General features: G+C 40.2%; 1 protein-coding gene across 1 annotated transcript; it reads right to left on the bottom strand.

Annotated features, from left to right (window-relative positions):
• Positions 1 to 153: 153 nt before the first annotated feature.
• On the bottom strand, positions 154 to 14,519 carry LOC139724063 (trichoplein keratin filament-binding protein-like). Its single transcript, XM_071635267.1, has 10 exons — positions 14,326 to 14,519; positions 11,518 to 11,728; positions 10,861 to 10,917; positions 10,070 to 10,312; positions 6,720 to 6,899; positions 5,312 to 5,484; positions 4,770 to 4,851; positions 2,460 to 2,645; positions 1,290 to 1,433; positions 154 to 369 (listed from the first exon to the last, which is right to left on the bottom strand). Exons 1-10 carry the CDS (start codon positions 14,517 to 14,519, stop codon positions 154 to 156), a joined length of 1,686 nt encoding a protein of 561 aa, XP_071491368.1.
• Between the last annotated feature and the right edge of the window lie 7,645 nt (positions 14,520 to 22,164).

Below are 22,164 nucleotides of genomic sequence, written 5' to 3'. Positions count from 1 at the left end.
CTTCCTACTGATCATCCTCTGATTTTTGCCAAATTTCTACTGACACTGTAGAACAATAGAACACACAAAGAAACATTTGCGTGGGACTGCACAAGAGGTCTAAAAACATGACAGGGTGTAAGTTATTTAATGAAAGAAGAGCGTCACTGTGCATTACTCCCAGGCTGGGATAGGACCAGGTCTGCGCCAACCACCAGGAGGAGCTCCAGGTGCTGGACTTGGTCCTGGTCTTGGTCCTGGCCTCGAACCAGGTCTGGCACCGGGCCTCGATCCTGGTCTGGAGGTGGGTATGGTAGATCCTGGTCTTGACGACATTGGAACAGTTGATTCAGGTCTACTGGTCAGTCTGGACCCGCTGCGAGGATAGTACTGAGGGCCAAGAGAAGGAACAGTTTGCTTGAGATCAGTAGGTCCACAAAACCATGCACACTTTGGACAATCATAAAACATTAGTTATCAATAGCTTTTCAGTGCACTGCAACAATTGTCTTTACATCACAGAATAATAACACTTCTACAAAGCATGTTATGCCAATGATCATAAAACAAAGTATTGCCAAGTTGAAACACTAGTATGTAACCCATCCCATTTCTTGAAATTTTGTCTCTTCATGGCACTATGCCATCAGGCTTCCAAGTTGTTGAATAAAGTATTTCAGTGTAATAAGAATGGAATGATAATATGCTGAAGAAATTATAGCAGGAGGTGCATCATCCAGATTTGGATTCAACACCTTAGAAATAGGGTAAAAACAGTAAGAAACAAAACAAAAAACCTTTGGGTGGATGGTAAAACACGTTAGGCACAATATCTGAATTTGGTACCCAGACTAATAAATAATCTAATTTTTGTGGTAGTCTATTTGACAGTAGTTTATTGGATAGTACTTTCTTTGAGGACTTTACTTGATGGTATACCAGTTGTAGTTTATTTGATGGAAGTTTGTGCATTCACTGTAAGCAAGAGTTCACTAACCAGCTGTTTAAACCCTTGCTTATTGGACTTCTCATTAAAACATCAATCCAAAGATATGGGGGGGGGGGGAGAGAAATCTTTGTAATGATGTGTGACAAGGCAGATCAGGGCAACAACCCCCCGAGGACAACTACCCCTCGGCTGAATATTGGTTAGTGATAAGGTAAGAGTAAAGATTCAGGTTAGGGTGAGGTTTAGGGTTAGAGTTTGGGTTAGGGTTAGGTTTAGGATTAGGATTAGGGTTATGGTCAGGGGAAGGGTCTGGTGTAATTGTCTGGAGGGTAATTGCCCTAGAACCATGGCAAGGATTTACCTTGGGTTCATAATCTTCTAGGGCCATCCTGGAAGCCTCTTCTCTGAGCATTTCCTCGTAATCCCTCTCTGCCTGGTTCTCAGCCTCAAGTTCATGTTGGAGCCTCACTCTGGCTTCTTTCTTCCTCTCTCTTCTCTCCGTCATCTGTAAGAAAAACGTTTGACCATTGGTCATTCAGTCATGTAGTTAAAATATATGCTCTCCTCCATCAATGGCTGTTTATGTCTGACAGAGGAATTAAGTCCTTAATGCATTAATTTTGAGACAAACCTTATTCACCCACTGAATCACAAATGCATTTAATGAAATTGCAATGCATCATGAAAGATTAAGAATTGAAATGCTTGATTACAGCATATGACTCTCATCTACTGTATACGGCATATATTTTAGTGAGTGTCAATTTTTCACAAATCGGGACTTCTCAACAATTTCACGAGTGGTTAAATTCGCGATTGTAGATTACAGCACTGAACAGAAAAATGTGAGTGTGCAAATCACATTCATGTTGAGATCAGAGTTGATTGTTTCACAATTTTTAAATTCGTGAGAAGCACCCAACTCGCAAAATTCAAGAAAATAAAAACCTCAAGAAATATTTGGCGTACATGTATACTATAGTTTACATACTAATGTACAAAAACATCAAATTCATGGCTGAAAAGTTCCAGTCAGATATCAATGACATCATTTTGTCATGAGTCAAAGGGAAGGTACTAGAGGCACTGATAAAAGGACTGTGACAAAGTGGTAAAACCTTTTAAATACTTCTAAGTTTCCCTTCAAACATAACTCTTTGCATTGAAGATAACGTATGTTCCTCTGGGGGCTCATCACTACAGCATGTGGTCCATCATAGCATCCTTCTAACCAGTCACGCAATATTTGGAGCATCCCAGGTATGTATTGCATGTTTGCATGGACTTGGCAACCATATGAGCACAGAAACTATACAAACACCAATAACAGAAATGTCCTTTGTGCAACCGCATAGACATCTCTCTTCTGTTATTTAGTTTAACATTTCCTCATCTAAATACCACCATTGTTATGAGGTAATCCACAAGTAGAAAGCAGTCGTACAGCAGAACAAATTTGTGTCAGATTTCCTTCACTAAAAAGTTCTAGACTCACTCCACCATATGACCTTAGAAGTTCCCTTTGTCTCACCTGTGCCTTAAGCTGTCGCCGGGTGTCGACTTTCTGCTGCTCTTGATCCTCCTTTTCCCTCTGGGTTAGCTGCTGCGCCACCTCCATCTCCCTCAGGAGTGCCTCCCGTCGCCGTAGCGACTCTTCCTGCCTCTGTCGGTTCTCCTCCATACGGTCTTGTAGCTGCTCCTGCCGACCTTGCAGCACCTTGGAGGAATGATGCACATTGTGCATTATAAATTCAAATCATGTACATCAGCATTTGTAGAGGACGAAATATCTGTCTTAGATTTAGGAGCTTGTTTTTAAATGTGCAGGAAATGAAAGATAAAGCCCATAGGTTTTGCTGATATATTTTCCTGTACATACAGCCCTGTGTTGAGGCTGGGGGAAGGTTTTAGTTACATGGACATGGTGTAAATGGATTGAGTTTGAAGGTTCTGCAGACCTTCAAAATCACAGTGTAGTGGAGCCATTACCAGAAGTGCAAAGATAAACTCTATTGTTTTAGACTTGCTATATCTCATTTGCTATAAAAGATAGGTACTGGCAAACTTCACCAAAACCTACCAATTAGTCATCTAATGCATATTATGAATCTGAACACACAAGAATGTTGGCATAAATGACATGTACTTGGCATTTCATAGAATGTTTGGTTGATTTGAATTTTTCTGAAGCATCATATGATACCGAGTTTGATCTATAATAATAGCTATCAAATCCTACTATTCCACTGCAGCTTCTTCCCACTGTGTCATTCCTTCATATTCTTTCACACAGGAGGAGGAACAGAGCTATCAAAGAAGTATGATCTAATCTGATTTGGTGAGGGCAAGAAGAATGCATTCTGTGTGCATATTCTCAAGAGGAGAATTCAGAGTTTGGTCTATACCTGTACACAGTATTAACTGCAGTTTGGTCTGTACTGCATAGCTAGACATCTCATTGGTGTATGTTCTAGAGTTACACTGATTTCAGACTGCACCCTGAACAGGAAATGCGGATATTGCTAAATTGTTTGTTTGTTCATTTTCATCTGAGAAGATGGCTGGATAGCCCATATTCAGCTACTGTAAAAGTGGTTTCTTTCGCGTACAGAGAACAGAAACTTTCGTGGTTTCCATCGGTGCCGACTTTTTCGCGTGTTTAAATTCACGGTCGGTAATGATAGCGTTGTAACAAGCGACGAGTTCAAAAAATGTTCGCGTGATGTTAAATTCGCGGTTCAACCTCAAAGCGCTAAAATAAAACCACCGCGAAAGAAACCACTTTTACAGTACGCTAAGCTGGTCTTCCATGGGGTCCAGCTGGATGTGAGGTGGGACCACTTCACCGGGTTAAACACCCTGCTCTTCGTGATGAATGAATGAAGCGGGATCTTTTACGTGCATGAGTTGTGACTCTCTCATACACAGGACCTCCATTTCATGTCATATCCGAGGGACAGAGTGTTTTGCCTCTTGCTAGAGGGGACGGTATGATTACACACAACATTGCATATTCCAGACTTGGGTTTGAACCCGGGTCCTTAGGATCGTCAGGCAGATGCGCTACCGACTGAGCCAACTCACCGCCCTAATTTGACACTAATATTATATACCATGGTCAGATTAAATTAATAAATGTGACCCTGCACCACAAAACAAACAAAAAGTCGCCAGACATAGATTTTTAGTTAAGGGCAGATTCTGAAAGAGCAGACTCTAAGCTTTCAAATGATGTATAACTCAATTCAGATGGATTCCCCTAACCTGTCTAAATACTGGAAAGAAAGCACAATCTCTGGAAAAGTGTGAACCGAGAAAAGAGGTTCTGAGGTACAGAGTCTATTAAAGTGCTTAATCTTTACCAAGCTTTGCTAGCTGTGCCATGAAAGGGACAAAACGCAGGATGTAAACCACCTGCGCAACAACAATGAAGAGATTATCAGATTAAGCTGGAATTGAGCATATTCCATTAACACATTCTGTCCATAATTAATGCCAACTTTCAAAGCAGTAGCATTATTCTTTCATGAGCTATTAGACTTGAAATTGAAGAGAGTGCTAGGGACTTCAAGAAATGAAAAGGGGACCTCTAAAACATACCTGATCATTCTACTCTCCCCCAAAAAGGGTTGTAGAAAAACTGCTAAAAACACACTTTTTCATTCATGTTATGATCCAAAATTAAAGCATAATGTAGAAGAAGGATAGCTCTTTCAGAAAATATGAAAAACTCAAGATTGACTCAATTGACCCATTTCACTTATTTTGAGCTCTCAAGTAAGATCAAGGGGTGCGACTTTTTGTTTGTTTTGTGATGCACGGTCACAAATGATCACCTTACCTCTCCCATTAGCCTCTCCCTTGCCAGCCTCTCCTTCTCCCATTCTGCCTCTCTCTTGGACCACTGTCTTGCTGCCTCTTCTCTGTTGAAGTATGGAAGAACACAAAACAAATTTTATATGCACAAAAATTCTTCTGCACATGTGCCTCTCAATCGTAAAGTCAACTATCACAATGCTGGAACAGCTTATCATTTACTTTGGCTTCATACTGCTGTGTGATGTGGCAATGATTTCATCAGCATTTTGCCTTGATATACAGATTATACAATTCCCATTGCAAAACAAGAATACACTTCCATGAAATTGAAGAAAAAATGACAGGAAAACACAGCGACTGAGAGCATAGAGGTAATTTTGGATGACTATTTTACACATCTTTTACGTTACATAGTTTGCCATACAAGCATAACTCTTCATGGGAGTTGGGAAAATAAGCAAATGAGGATGCTGTAAATACCAAGCCACACAGTACTTTGAGCAATATAAAGGTCCAAAGACAGTAAGACATAAACAACATGATAAGGAATTGAGGGTGACGTACTGGAAGAGGGTGTCGAGTTCTGCCTCCCTCGCCTTCTCCAGCTTGAGCTGCTCCTCAATGACCTGCTTCATCCAGGCAGCATCAGCCTGGGCCTTTTGCCTCCTGGCTGACTGGAGGTCTTTCTCCTCAGCCTCCTTCTCTGCCAGTGACTCCAAGATCTTATGATCCAATTCCTGCAGGTGCACATTATTCATGGTGGAAGCTCTCTTGAGACTTGAATCATTTCAATCTTAGAACTTTTCACAGCGTTTAATGAAACCAGTGGGACTATTTGATTCATTTCAATTTGGGAGTCAAAAGGGGCCTGAGCTTTTGATCCTAGCAGAATCTTTTTCAGAGGCAAAATGACCAACAGGCAGGGAAAGCAACCATGGGTATAAGGACTTCACACAACAAGAACAGTCAGAGGAGGGTTAGGGACACAGAACAAAGAAAACAAAAGGGATGGGTATCATGGGCAAGGAGCCCAACAAGTAAGGGAGGGGATTAAAGTAGGAGGGTGGACAGACAAAAGGCAGAGGAGGGTCAGTAATGATCTCAAGGATCATAGGGGGCAACCTGTGAAGGATAAGGATGAATAGAGAGGCAACATCAAACACGATAAGGAACAACAGAGGTTAAGAATAGGACAAGAGTGAAATAGCAACAGCATGAGTGGGGGGTGGGGGCTGAACAATCAGTGAGCCCTAACTTGGTGTGCCAAGAAGAGGCAACAAAATGAAAGTGAGAGTCCACCAACAAATGCAAGTTACCAAACACATCAAAGTATGAAAAAATGACAATGATGATGATGATAATCATTTCAATTTTAGAACTTGCCACAGGGATTGATGAAAGCCAGTGAAACCCTTGGATTAATTCAGTAAGGCAAAAGCCTGCCTTTGATTAACAGCAGATTTAAGAATCTGAATACAACATTGTAATACATTGGACTGACCCCTCTTTAATAGGTATTTCCAAAGGCACTTTCCTCCAGGTAAGGCTGGGTTATATTCAAGAAGAAATATGTGATCATACTAAACATTATTGTACCCTCACTGCTTTATTCCGCAAGCGTCCTCTTGATGGTAAATATTTCAGAGCTGTGATGTACAGGAAAAGAGTTTGGTCAAGTATCCCAGTAATGTACAAATTAAGTTCAAGGATGGGTGAATGTGAACGAAACCTGGATATTGCTTGGCTGTAAAATTGTTGCCTACAGCAAGACTAAGCTCAGTAAAGTGGAAATTTGACTTTCAACATGCAAGAAGATGAGTCCATCCTTTCTTCTCAAGACCTACATTTGAATGTCAGATTTAAAAATAATGTACTTTCTGTGCTCTCTAGAGCTTTGCATCATATCATATCATGAGACATTATTTCCATTCATGTCAATATTGGAAAAATCTCTGCTGAGAAATTTGCTAACCAGTGCTTCCTGGACCTGCCGTGCCCGTCTTCTTAGCTTGGCCTTGTACTGGCTGACAAGGACACGCCCAAACTCTGCCTTCCTCCGCTGCTCCTCCAACTCCTTCCTCTCCTCCTCCAGTTTCTCCAGCTCCCACTGCTCCTGGACCAAGTCATCCTGCTCTGTCTTGAGCCGCGCAGCCTGAGATCATGATGAAATAAGCATTGATGGCAAAACTTGATGAAATCTTCAATGAATGTTAAAAGCAAGACACCTAACATTAAAGAAACACTCCATCAAAAAAAAAATAAGTAGAAATACTTTGTAATATTCTAAGCCTGTACCTTACTGTTGCAATGTCAATCAGGTTTTAGGAAACAAAATGCCTCTATTACATGAACGGCTTGTTTTATAACTGTTCTTCGCTTCATCAATTCACTGTATCAGTAAATGAGGGTTATTCTGTCTGGTACAAAGTTAAAGGACAAGTTCACCTTCAGTAACATAAGGATTGAGAGAATGCAACAATATTAGTAGAACACATCAGTGAAAGTTTGAGGAAAATTGGACGATCGATGCAAAAGTTATGAATTTTTAAAATTTTTATGTTGGAATTGCTGGATGAGGAGACTACTACAGCTTGTGAGTCATATGCGTACAACAGTATAAAGAAAATATAAAGAAAATTCAACATATTTTCACTTTTTTCGCATAATAAAAGAGCACTTGACTTGCCTCTTTCTAAAGGCAGGGGCAATAATATTACCCATAACATATGTCGGTAACGAGTCAGGGGAATGTGTAATTTTTTCAAAAGATTAAATTTTGTGAAATTCTCTTTATATTTTTCTTATATTGTTATACGCATGTGACATCTAAGTTATTCATACACTGCAGTAGTCTTCTCATCCAGCGGTTACTGCACAAAAACTTCAAAAATTCATAACTTTTGAACGGATTGTCCGATTTTCCTCAAACTTTCAATGATGTGTTCTATTAATATTGCTGCATTCTCTCAATCCTTATGTTTATGAAGGTGAACTTGTCCTTTAAATCCTTACAGAGGATATCAAACAAGAGACCCGCGGGTCTAGCGCTCACCTGAGTATCGCAAGTTCACCTTTCACGCAGTCACTAATCTAAATTATTTACAGCTCCACCAAAATTTGACCAGGCATTCTCAAGTAGAAGATGAAAATGTACAATAAAGGCCCAATTTTTTTAAGATTCCTTAATTTGGGGGGATTGGGGCCCCCTGGGGCCCTCTGGGTGGGGCATGGTGCCCATTTTGATAAATTGAGATCCTGACCCCCTAGGGATGCTACGTGCCAAGTTTGACAAAAATCCATCATGAGGTTTTCAGGAAGAAGATGAAAATGTACAATTCAGGCCCCCATTTGGACCCTTCCAACCACCCCCCCCCCCCCACCCAAGAGGGGCACCCCTGGATCTCCTATGAACAAACTTGAAACTACAGTCATTAATGTACTCACTCATAGTATTATCTCAGCTCTATAACTTCTGATTCTAGAGAAGATTTATAAAGATTCCTTCATTTGGGGGGTTTGGGACCCCTGGGGGCCCCCTGGGTGGGGCATGGTGCCCATTTTAACAAATTGAGATCCTAACCCCCTAGGGATGCTACCTGCCAAGTTTGGTGAAAATGGGTCATGGGGTTCTCAAGACGACGATAAAAATGTACAATTTAGGCCCCATTAGGACCCCTCCTCACCCCCTCCCCTGGGTCCCAAGGGGGGCACCCCTGATTCTGCCATGAACAAACTTGAAACTACAGTCATCAATGTACTAACTCATAGTATTAACTAAGCACTATCACTTCTGGTTCTAGAGAAGAAGATTTTTGCAGAATCCTTAATTTTGGGGGGCTTGGGCCCCCTGAGGGCCCCCTGGGTGGGGCATGGTGCCCATTTTAACAAATTGAGTTCCTAACCCCCTAGGGATGCTACCTGCCAAGTTTGGTGAAAATGGGTCATGGGGTTCTCAAGAAGAAGATGAAAATGTACAATTTAGGCCCCATTAGAACCCTTCCCCACCCCCCTCCCCTGGGTCCCAAGGGGGGCACCCCTGATTCTGCCATGAACAAACTTGAAACTACAGTCATCAATGTACTAACTCATAGTATTAACTTAGCTCTATCACTTCTGGTTCTAGAGAAGAAGATTTTTACAGATTCCTTAATTTTGGGGGGTTTGGGCCCCCCTGGGGGCCCCCTGGGCGGGGCATGGTGCCCATTTTAACAAATTGAGTTCCTAACCCCCTAGGGATGCTACCTGCCAAGTTTGATGAAAATCGGTCTTGGGGTTTTCAAGAAGAAGATGAAAATGTAAAAAGTTTACGCACGACGCACGACGGACGACGGACGACGGACGACGGACGACGGACGACGCACGACGCACGACGCACGACGCACGACGCACGACGGACGCCGGACGAAGGGCGATCGCAATAGCTCACTTGAGCCTTTGGCTCAGGTGAGCTAAAAACCTGAAGCACACAAAATACACAAAAGATTTGTCTGCTAGCTAATAGGAGAAATCAGGATAGTGTATGTCAATAACAAATTGCATGTACATTCTCACAAAAATTATGCCATTGTTCAGTTTCTCAACATGAAATAAATGTAATTGAACACACACACACACACACTTTTGCTGCAGTGACTGACCAATGTTGAACATGTGTACTCTGACTGTTATTGACACCTTTTCTAAATTGTGTCCAAAACAGTTGCTACATTCAATACTGCTATCAACATCAGTATATCCTTTGGATGATGAAAACAATTCATGATATCACATTCTAAGCTACCACGCTCTCACAGGACGTACAGTGTGTCTGAGGACAAACTGTGTCGTCAGCCCTCACCTCTAGCCTTTTGACAAGACCTTGTGGACGAGGCTTGAAAAAGAGACTAACTACGAGGGAACGAGTGAAGAAAGAGTGGAACAGCCATGAGGCCTTTTGGAACCTGACATGAATTTCCTATTTTGAATCTTGTTTCTTGTTGTTTTTGCCACCAAAATGATAGTAACCAATCAGTGACCTCATTGCTCGCAATGACATCAGCATATAATCAATATACATTAGTATGCATAGCGGCTTGCTCATCCAGGCTGTGCTGCCTGCCTTGAGATGTGATTCATTAGCATACCAACTGCAGATTGATTCATGAATACATGAATAATTTATGCATTGCATACGTTGCAAAGTGGCAGAAAAAAACCAACAACAACCATGTTTCAAAAGGCCTTGTGGCTGTCTGTGCCACTCGGTCTCGCATTTCAAAAATGCTCGTTGTGGCGAGTTAGTCTCATTCCTCAGCCAGGAGGCCTTGTCAAAAGGCTACTCACCTCCTGTTCCCGATCCTTGAGTTCCTTGACCTGGTCCTGGAGCTGGGCGGCCAGGGCCTTCTCCTCCTCCAGCCGAGACTCGGCCCTCTGACGGTCCAACTCCAGCCCAGCCAGCCTCTCTCGCTCCATGGCCTCATCAAGGAGCTGCTCGTGTGCCCTGGCCGAGGCTAGCTGCTCCTCTCTCTCCTCTCTCTGGTCCTGCCAGGCATTGGTGACGTAGCGCTGGTGCATGTCAGACTCCAGCTATATAGATGGGAGAAACAAGTGCAGCACTAAAACACAACCACAGCAACAAACAAAAACAGTGATAACAACCTGACATCATACCATTAGAATATCTAATGCAAAGGAAAAATAAATACTTTGCAAGATATTTGACTTATTTCTTACAGTTCTATACTTCCAGGAGAGATGAAACCCTTCTGATTCAACATGTTCTCTTCGATTTAGCACTTGACAAACGAAGCTGTTTTGGGATGTAGGAAGTGGAATATTGCTTTTCATGAGAACTTCTGTCATTTAGTCATTTAGTCAGAGATTTCATAATTACTAGACTATAGCCCATAGTCAACAATGATACTGAAAATCAACAATTGCTTAATTGCAGCAGGTTCAAGAACATGCATGTTCCTGACTCATCCCTTACTTACATTTGAAATCATTCTCATTCTCAGTGAAAAGGTGGAAGCAATAAACCTTATCCATCTGAGTAGATAATAGATTTATATGCCATAACTCTGTAATTTAAATCTTTTTCATGCTTTTTGGGAAGGCTGCCTCTCTTTCCTTACCTTTCTCAAGTCTGGATTATTCTTTTTCCAGTGGTCATACAAGCGTTCATCTGCTATCTGCCAAACAACACAAGAAAGACAGATTTCATTGTGATTCATATCATTTTACTTTAACACAGTCATAAAGGCCTGTTAAAGAAAAGTCATGTTCACCTAAATTCAAGTGGAACAAATTGACATTATCAATAGATATATATCGCTATATAGAGTTGGAGTCTACTTTTGATTTGTTTGATGCGAGATTTCATTGCTCATTCACAAACATGAGTCAATATAGCAATGCTCTTTGAAAAATGTATCTTTATCATCATATAGTAAATCATGTAAGTCAAGAGTTAAAAAAACACCAAACAAAACAAAAACAAAAGCATAGACAATTACTTGTGGCTTTATGAATTCCATTAATTATGAATAATGACTTCTTTTCTCAAGATGAAGAACAATATTGTGCCTATATTCAACTCTTCCTGTAATTATGGATGACATGTTTTTCATCAATTATGGATGACATGTTTTTCATCAATTATGCAAATGTGAATGACTTTTGAAGTCAGGCTTGATTATGCTTAATAAGTCTATCTTCCTAAAAATGTTATTTTGTTGTGAGTAATAAAATCCCCAATGCCAACACTACACATAATCTTAACCTGCCATTACCTGCTTTCGATGGGTTTCTCTACTAGTCTTCAACTCATCACTGCGTTCTTTCATCTCACTGAGTCTCTGGTAGTTGTCTCCCGACAAGCCACGAAGCTCAGCCTCGTACGCATTACGTTCCTCTGTCAGCATGCGGCGCAGCCTTTGGCGCCTACCCTGCAGCTCCTTGGCTTTCATTTCTCTCTCAAATTTACTCTTGAATGCATCCATACTGCAATGAACATAAAAGCAGGATTGTAGAAGACAGCAAACAAACAAATGACGTGTCAAACTCTCACAAAATCATGTCTGTGCGGGGTCAGGGCATTATCACAAATAATCCCCCCCCCCCTCAATTACCAATCCAACAAGGAAAAGTAGAAATTACGCGGTGCGTAACATATGTCCCCGCCGGAAGTAGCATTTTGTAACAAAATGTGCAATATAGGTAAAAAATCAAGGTCAAAGGTCAAAGAAGTCAAAGGTCAAAATTCTGTGTAGAAGTTTTGAAGCCCTCACCTAGTGCCATCACATAAAGCAAATGGAATCGAAATTGGGTTAGAAATGGCGAAGGAGTAGCATTTTGTAGCCAATGTACAATATAGGTCAAAAATCAAGGTCAAAGGTCAAAGAAGACAAAGGTCAAAATTCTGTGTAGAAGTTTTGAAGCCCTCACCTAGTGCTATCACATAAAGCAAACGGAATCGAAATCGGGTTAGAAATGGCGAAGGAGTAGCATTCTGTAGCAAAATGCACAATATAGGTCAAAAATCAAGGTCAAAGGTCAAAGAAGTCAAAGGTCAAAATTCTGTGTAGAAGTTTTGAAGCCCTCACCTAGTGCCATCACATAAAGCAAACGGAATCGAAATCGGGTTAGAAATGGCGAAGGAGTAGCATTTTGTAGCAAAATGTACAATATAGGTCAAAGGTCAAGGTCAAAGGTCACGACTGAAATTCTGTGTAGAAGTTTCAAAGCTCCCATGTAGTGCTATCATATAAAGCAAACAGAATCAAAATTGGCTCATAAATGACAGAGAAGTAGCAAATTGAAGATTTTGATCACACACGGACGCACACACGGACACACGGACGGACGGACGGACGGACGGACACACGGACGGACGGACGGACGGACACACGGACACACACACGTACGGAGCCCGTTTCATAGTCCCCTGCTCGAACTCGTTCGGCGGGGACAATTACTTGGATATGGTTTCATTATTTTGTACACGCATAAAGACTATCTTATGGTATTATGCGTTTCTAAGAACTGACTATTATTGTCCCCGCCGAACGAGTTCGAGCAGGGGACTATGAAACGGGCTCCGTACGTGTGTGTGTCCGTGTGTCCGTCCGTCCGTCCGTCCGTCCGTCCGTCCGTGTGTCCGTCCGTCCGTCCGTCCGTGTGTCCGTGTGTGCGTCCGTCTGTGATCAAAATCTTCAATTTACTACTTCTCTGTCATTTATGAGCCAATTTTGATTCTGTTTGCTTTATATGATAGCACTACATGGGAGCTTTGAAACTTCTACACAGAATTTCAGTCGTGACCTTTGACCTTGACCTTTGACCTATATTGTACATTTTGCTACAAAATGCTACTCCTTCGCCATTTCTAACCCGATTTCGATTCTGTTTGCTTTATATGATGGCACTAGGTGAGGGCTTCAAAACTTCTACACAGAATTTTGACCTTTGACTTCTTTGACCTTTGACCTTGATTTTTGACCTATATTGTACATTTTGCTACAAAATGCTACTCCTTCGCCATTTCTAACCCGATTTCGATTCCGTTTGCTTTATGTGATGGCACTAGGTGAGGGCTTCAAAACTTCTACACAGAATTTTGACCTTTGCCTTCTTTGACCTTTGACCTTGATTTTTGACCTATATTGTACATTTTGCTACAAAATGCTACTCCTTCGCCATTTCTAACCCGATTTCGATTCCGTTTGCTTTATGTGATGGCACTAGGTGAGGGCTTCAAAATTTCTACACAGAATTTTGACCTTTGCCTTCTTTGACCTTTGACCTTGATTTTTGACCTATATTGTACATTTTGCTACAAAATGCTACTCCTTCGCCATTTCTAACCTGATTTTGATTCCGTTTGCTTTATGTGATGGCACTAGGTGAGGGCTTCAAAACTTCTACACAGAATTTTGACCTTTGCCTTCTTTGACCTTTGACCTTGATTTTTGACCTGTATTGTACATTGGCTACAAAATGCTACTCCTTCGCCATTTCTAACCCGATTTCGATTCCGTTTGCTTTGTGTGATGGCACTAGGTGAGGGCTTCAAAACTTCTACACAGAATTTTGACCTTTGCCTTCTTTGACCTTTGACCTTGATTTTTGACCTGTATTGTACATTGGCTACAAAATGCTACTCCTTCACCATTTCTAACCCGATTTCGATTCCGTTTGCTTTATGTGATGGCACTAGGTGAGGGCTTCAAATCTTTACACAGAATTTTGACCTTTGACTTCTTTGACCTTTGACCTTGATTTTTGACCTGTATTGTACATTGGCTATAAAATGCTACTCCTTCGCCATTTCTAACCCGATTTCGATTCTGTTTGCTTTATGTGATGGCACTAGGTGAGGGCTTCAAAATTTTTACACAGAATTTTGACCTTTGACTTCTTTGACCTTTGACCTTGATTTTTTACCTATATTGCACATTTTGCTACAAAATGCTACTTCCGGCGGGGACATATATTACGCACCGCGTAATTTCTACTTTTCCTTGTTATTATTATTATGGTAAAAACTATGAAAGATCATGTCTTTATAGTACCATACAACAAACATTAAGGAGTCTCACCTGTCATGGAAACTCTGATCTGATGTCCATGCATTCTGTTTGACCATCTGGACCTCACTTGTCTTGAAATACTCGGCTCGGTGTGACCACTGTTCCCGGAAGTCTTCCTCATGGTTACGTCTCTGCACCATTGCCTTCTCGTGTATGTTCTTGTAACGTGACGTCCAGTAGGATGGCAATGTGGGAAGCGCCATGACACTGCTTGTATGTTGTACTGCCTGTAGTGATTTTTCAGAAGCAGTTCAAGTAGGGTGATGATACAGTGAACAGACTTGAATTTGACACATAATATACAAACTTTGTAAACACATGGAATTTGAAATGATTTGGATCATGGCATGGCATTTTACCAGGTTTACAAGGAGTGTCATTGTTATAGAAGATCCAGTCAATAGGTGGCATACAATATGTGAAACTGATATGATGACAGTATTCAAGATGACTAACAGTCTAGATGGAATTCCTGTGAATTTGGGCAATATGGCCATCGATGGGACTCATCAAGCATTTTGCCAGATTTGTTTTTCTGAAAAACAGTTTAAGCTCCTGAAATTCTTGCATTTGATTGGCTAAGAGCAAATTTGACAAAACGCTTCATGAATTTCCAACTGCCCCCCCCCCCCCCCCCCCCCCGTTATTGGTGAATGAACACATTAGCGGTTTAGTAAATAGCAAATCACATTGGTTTCCATGCTACACCCGACAGCATCCTCCCTACAGTACTATTGGCTATTGGACTCAGAGCCTCCAGTCTGTAAATTTTAGGTGAGGGATTCCATGAAGAGTGAAGCCAGATGTAGTCTTTGCGGAACATATCTCCCATGAATACCGTTACAGCCTGATCTTTTGGTGTAACCTAGCCGTATCAGCGACCCTGTACAGCGCCCCGAGTGGAGTCAGGTCTATTAAACCCTGATCAATGACACTGCCCACTGCTGCACTGGCGATGGTATGATGATGTGGTCCCATCTAGTAGCAACTTTCTAGCACTATTGTGACAATGTCTTGCAGCTGCAGTAAAAAAATCTTGAACAAATGCCACCACCACGTTCCAGCCTGTTGACACCAAAATCTACCGGATTCCTTGTCTTATAACTCTTCCCGGGCAATTCTGGACAATGGAAAGAAAGATACAGATGTAAGCCTACGTCATAAAATGGTCTATCTAGAGCCAGGTTTCTTTAAGACGTGTTACACAGAGTTACCTAGATCTATATCTACACACTATAGACATCTAGAGACACAAGTCTAACAATACATATAGAGGGTGTAGACTCTACTCTAGTCTGGCAGAGCACCAAGACGGTGTGAGATTGAGAGCTTGCATGAAATTGTGCAAAATGGGAACCCAGCAATCAGTTTTGATTCAGAGAGATTGCTATCTAAATACAAGGAGATTGCTATCTAAATACAAGAACTTAAAAGTAAAACTATTTTAGTATATTCATTCCGCCTACATCTAGGCGTAGGGTTTAATGCCTACGCTAAAGTCGAAGAGTAACTTTTAGCTTAGGTATATTGTGACCACATAGACATTGAACCGAAGCCAGCACTAGCAGCAGCAGAGCCGAGGCCGAGGTGCAGGGACTAGACTGCGACTGTGTATAGCTGCCTGTATCGTAGGTAGCTGAGCGGCATAGAATCTAGTAGAGTCTCTATTAACCCCGTCGCGGGGCGCTGTAACACAGTACGTATTTGTCCGTATGGGGTCGCTGCTGCGGTTAAGTCTCTATCAGACCGTTATTAGCAGATTAGTAGGGCAAAATCGTGAAATAGGCCCCACCGCAGTGCGCGTGCACCCGTGCGATGCTATGCTGTGGAAATCGGCCCCACCGCCGTATGCATCTCGCGTAAACCCCGTTTGGTGGGGCCGTATTCACGAGTATTTATACTGTGGAAGAAAGCCCCACCGCCGTGCTTATCTACCGATGAACGCCACACGGTGGGGCTGAATTCACGAGTATAAACAGGCGAGCCGCCGTAGTATTTGTACGGATACGCAGTGCCAGTGGTGGGGCCTATTTCACGAGTATGCCATTAGTAGTAATGTAACCCCGCAGAGCATGCATAACTGGATTGTAAGGAGTTAAATTTAGTTGTAACGAGGCGGTGGTAATTCAGCTCAGTAACGGGTACCTACAGGCTACAACCATCAATTCCACAATGGCATGCAACTGTACAGAAATCATTGTCTGTAGTTATCGAGCATATCAATATATCACCGCAGGCGCAGCGGCACCGCGTACGTACATCCACTGAGAAGCGTCGGGTCGCCAACGGGTTGCTACCCTCAACAAGCCCAGCAGTTTAGGGGCGGAAACAAGCAACGATCTGTTGCACACTCCATGAATTTCATGAGCGCATTTACTGTGATATTCGATAATATTCACAATACCACGGCTTTCTGCTGCAGAATTGAATCAAATCCGTATGAATAATTCACAGAATTGAAATACGAATGACTACATACCTTTTAACAACACCTCAAAATTCACGGATCAGAACCTGGGTTCCGTTCAGTGGAATGCTATTTACGTTTCAAATATGTATGTTGCCGATTGCATTGCCTGCTCATAACATGAAACGATTTTCTTACTGTTTATTAAAATCAATATATTTTGATGTAATAATTATTATAATACTAAATTTTATATTTATTATCATTTTTACTCGAAAGAAGTTTTATAATTCATCAATAAATGAAAGCATTTTTAATAATCAGTTGGTCGATTCTGCGCTGGAGGATGAGTGGATAAGTTTACTCACAAAACAACAACCAGGGACAACTACTAAGTATTCTGTGGATTGAAGCAGGAGCATATTATCACCGAGCGAACTGAATTGTTGCCGAAGTGTGCTATTGTCACAACAGTTTATAAACTTAGCAATTCATTATGTTTTCATCTACACGTATAGGGCCTTCAACAACAAGAGTTCTTTAAAAAACAACAACAACAACAACAATGCCAATGTTTGGGTCATGTGAGGGTGAATGTCTAATATAATAAATTATACTAAACACAGATAGGCGGCCGGTATAAACTGAAAATCTATTAAAACTATAGAAGATAATCACAGGACCACCCATCTTGTCAGCCTTAATTTTAAGTCCTCTTTTATTATACATAATATTATTGTTTATCGTCTTTACGAAAATCTCCTCTATGTAACCTTGGTGATCCCTTGCATCTCGTGCCTCTATATAACGTGGGCTAAGTTGGTTATTGACCCTCCATAACTCCTCTTCCTTCGCCGCTTTTCCCTGTCCTCTTCAGTCTCTTCCTGTGTGTTTTTCCTTTCACATGTTTGTCCTTTTTTATTTTTACAAGAGAGCTGCCTTGTGTTTGTTTGTGTGTGTGTGTATTTCTTCTTGTCTTTCTTTTCTTTAAGGCAATTTGCCTCGTTCGTTCGTTCAGCAATTAGTTACATCCGTCCTTGTTTATGAGGAGATTGGAAACAAAATAAAATATAGGGTCCTACAAGCTCTGATTTTTAGCAATCCCCTTGCTCCACTTCCAACAATTTGATTCGGTATTTGTCAAAGAAGTCAAAACATCCATATATTGCACTTCAGTTCACATTATTTTAATGGTTCGATGTTGTACTGGTTTTGTACAGTACTTGTATTCAAGTGTCTAATTGCAATATCATTTATCTTAATGCAATAAATGAAATTAGAATGTAATGAATGATTGATAATTATTAATTATGATATCAATAAAACTATTGAATGACAGAAAAACAGTGAGAGCCTGTAGTATGAATCACTTTAGTGATCTTATATGGAAGAATAATGAAAAACTGAAATTATGGTAAAAAGCGGGTGATTCAAAGGTTCAGGGTTTCCACATTAACCAAAGCCCAAGGGGGAGGGCGCATTGTGCCCCCTATATACCATATATATATTTTCATTTGCCACCACTACGCCCTTAACCCAATTTCAACCAAATTTGGTGACTTTTTGTAAAAACTTTATTGCAAACATTACGATATATAATTCATCTATGTTTGATATTGCTGGTTGTCATGGCAACCATAAGCTGACAACCATGTCCGCCGGATCTTGCATGTTTTTTCTGTTCCAAAGAACATAATAGTTGATGAAATGTATATTATACATGTAACGTTACATATTAGATTTTATCTATTATTGTATATAGCGAATATCACCCCCATGTGTTAAAATTGAGAAACTTCAACCATAATAAATAGTGAACTTTGACTTGCTCTGTGGCAAATGTGAAAATGATTGGTCTAAAACAAAGACATAACTGAGATGGGGGTGGAGAAAGAAATTATAAAGAAAAAACATAATTTTATGGCACATATTTTAATCTTATTTATTTCTTTATATTTTGGTGAATAGCCCCATCAGTGGGTGACCTTGAGAAATTTCAAGTATTGAATCATGTAGAGTATGAGTTGCTCTACCCATGTGCCAAAGATGACGGTGATAATGGGTTCATAAACTTAATATAGAATCAAGGGTCTACTACTATTGAACCTTTCAGATGCTAGCGTTCTGAGAAGAGGATATGATAAATTGTGGCGTTGTATTAGTGTATCTCAACTATAATCTGACCACTCAAGCGCGGTCTCGGGGTGTCTGTGGGGGGAGGGGGCAGGGAAACATTATTGTTTGCCCCCCCCCCCCCCCCCATTGCGGGGGATATATATCTCTCTAAAAAGAATCGAGTGAAAATGTTCACTCTAAAAAGAGTGAATACAAAAAAGAGTGAATTTCGAGTGAAATTGGAGTGAATTTTGAGTGAAAATGCTAATTTTCACTCATTTTGGAGTGACGTCAGGGATCACTCGAAGATTTTAGAGTGATCCCTGACGTCACTCCAAAATGAGTGAAAATGAACATTTTCACTCAAAATTCACTCTTTTTTGTATTCACTCTTTTAAGAGTAAATATTTTCACTCGATTTTTTTTTAGAGAGTACACACGCTGGGACAGCCGAAATGTAGATAATACAAGGCAAATTGTATATAAACAAGCGATAATTAATGCATTTAGATATTGAAACATTATCAAAATTGTGTGGTTTTTTTTTTGAATGATTTGCACAAATCCATCCTCCAGTGTTTAGTGGCAAGCGAGCAGTTACTATAGACCTGTAGACCGAAAGATCACAGAGCTATCCATTATTATGTTATGCGCGGAGACTTTGTCTGGCTTCAAGGAATCCCTCTCCTATACAGGAGAACTGCCATAGCAAAAAAAAAAAAAAAAAAAAAAAAAAAATGACACACACACACACACACACACACACACACACACACACACACACAAAAGGGGGTAATAAAACTCCTCCAAACAGACGGATTTTTCTGTCTCAATTTGTCATAGCGAGCAGCTGGTGGAGTTGATCAGAATTAGCATGTATAGAGGCTTGCGGGCGCGGTTATCACCCCTCCCCTTAATGATAGTAGAATTACTTTCAAATTGCTCAATGCAAAAAAGCCCAGATATTTTTTCAATGTAAATGGGCAATCTTAGCTGTATGTCATCATCCTCGTATCAAACTATATATCTGCCTAAGATCTTGATCCCTAATAATTCAACAGAATTATTATAAATCCAGCTGGCAACGGATCAACGCCCTGCATTATACACAGGATATTTCGAATACCGTTATCAATTTCCTGTTGACATCTGGTAATGTTGACTATTTTGCTAGTTTGACAACATCGTTGTGTTACTTGTCATGATAACCCCTCCTTTATTTCTGTATTTTATTGTATCTTGGTGGATTTATCGCTGAAACAGCTGAGAGTGCTTGATTATTACATCATTGTGCATGGATGAAGTGATGATGCAGGAAAGGATAATAATTTGTAATCACAATAATTGTAAACAAAACTGGCAATTGCAAGATGACTTTGTTAAAAATATGCAAATAGTTAGACCTGAATAATATACATTTACACCCACAAAAGACGAAAGTCGTGACATTAAGTTGGTAATAAAAAAAATGGAATATGATATTTTGTTAATAAAATTTGGAACTTACCTTTAGGAAATGAAAAGAAGATCATTAATATTTGGCTGTCTGGAGACCCGGTTTGACGGGGATGGTGTGAACATTTTTCTGCTATTGTTTGTATAAAATATCTCGTTCAATATAGGTTGTATACGCAGGATTAAACACTTTTGCTGTCATTCAAATTAAGGAAGAATCTATATTTTGCTATGATTTTACCTCATTTTTAATATTGATCATTGTAGTGCATCTTGGGGAAACTGTGCAAAAATCCATGGGGATAAGATACAAAAACTCCTAATAAATATGCCAGAATGATGTTGAATACTGATTATCATATACATCTCAAACTTCCTTGTTACTAACGCTGAAATGGCAATCAGTATATAATGAGCAACGTATATAAAAATATCAATATTGTGTTCTTGTTTTTAAGATTCAAAATAATCTATAGTACCGACTCATTTAGAATCATTGATATTTAAACGAACTGTAACGTAATATACATATACGACACGTTATTCTTTGAAATGCCCCTTCAACTTTCCCGCCCAAGGACATAATAAACAGGGGCGGATCCAGGAATTCCGTACCCGAGGGGGCGCCTTTACAAAATAAACGTTTATTAAAAAAAAAGGGGGGGGCACGCACCCCTGCCCCAATTTTTTCTTTTATTTCTTTTGTTTAAAAAAAAATGCGGGGGGCGTCCGGTGCGCTCCTCCTTGTTATGGATCCGCCACTGATAAGGAATTCTCTCGTGCATAATCATTTCGAAGCCATTTTGTTTAATGCACTCTATAGTGTAAATGTTGCACATCCTTTTATGGACAAAAAACAAACAAACAAACAAACAATGATGCAAAGCCATACTGGCCATACTGTAAAAGTGGAAATTTTCGCGGTGCTGGAATTTTCGCGGTGCTGAAATTTTCGCGCCTTTCGCGCAACCAGAAACTAGCGCGAAAATAAAAGCACGCGAATATTTTTGCTTGTCTTATGCTCCAGTATTTAGTGGATATCTTGATTCCGCGAAATCAAAAAACACACGAAACTCTTCTTACCCTGCCGAGCGCGAAGAATATCCACTTTCATAATATATCAGTAGTGATTCAAAACAGTGCTACACTTGATACATGTGTATCCATATATCTACATAGTATATCCTATATCATTAATCCACTCCAATGTTTATAGTTTACAATGTTAAGCCTATATAACTGTTTTTATAGTGTTTGTATTTTCATGCTGTAGAATGATGTTTGGTATATAACTACAGGGTATACATATACCTTTTGAAAGCAGTTTTACAAAACTGACAGGCCACCCTGCAGTATAAAGTAGATAAAACAAAATGAATATGAATAAATGTTAATGAACATAAATTATTATCTATCAGTTGAATAATTGTAGAAAAAAATGATATAGTTTTTTTTTTAGTTGAAAATGTCGGGTTAATCATCTATTTTGTTATGGCGTATGTGTTGTTTCAGTTACAGTAATTTGCACCCTTGTATGTCTTTGGCGTATCTTAATTTGTAATATAGGCCTATACTTCATGTTTATTTTGTGGTAATATCCTATGTACGAATAATTTCCATCGCTGACAATAAAGTAATCAATCAATCAATCAATCAATCAATCAATCAATCAATCAATCAATCAAAACAGCAATTGGATAGAGGATACTCTTCATATAGAGGGTAGTTTTGTACCATGAAGCTCAGTGGCGGATCTACGGAGAGGGGGAAGGAAAGAGGTTCTCCCCTCCCCTGGAGGTCCATGTTTGTTTGTTTGTTTGTTTTTATTTTTTTTTTTGTATGTCTGCCGATTTGGGAGAGAGACCCAATGG

Source organism: Diadema antillarum, unplaced genomic scaffold, assembly GCF_040938485.1.
Source record: "Diadema antillarum isolate AM-2024a unplaced genomic scaffold, OU_Dant_1.0 scf00000206, whole genome shotgun sequence".
NCBI classification, from domain to species: domain Eukaryota; kingdom Metazoa; phylum Echinodermata; class Echinoidea; order Diadematoida; family Diadematidae; genus Diadema; species Diadema antillarum.
Note: the sequence above shows the minus strand (reverse complement) of the source record. Positions and strands in the feature narration are given on the sequence as shown.

What these genes read in the sequence shown, in the direction of transcription:
- LOC139724063 (XM_071635267.1), bottom strand. Translation starts at nt 14,519, where the DNA reads ATGGCGCTTCCCACATTGCCATCCTACTGGACGTCACGTTACAAGAAC. An exon ending in GGCGACAGCTTAAGGCACAG is followed by an intron (nt 1,434 to 2,459) that starts GTGAGACAAAGG and finishes TTTTTCTTACAG; the next exon opens with ATGACGGAGAGAAGAGAGAG. An exon ending in TAGAAGATTATGAACCCAAG is followed by an intron (nt 370 to 1,289) that starts GTAAATCCTTGC and finishes CTTGGCCCTCAG; the next exon opens with TACTATCCTCGCAGCGGGTC.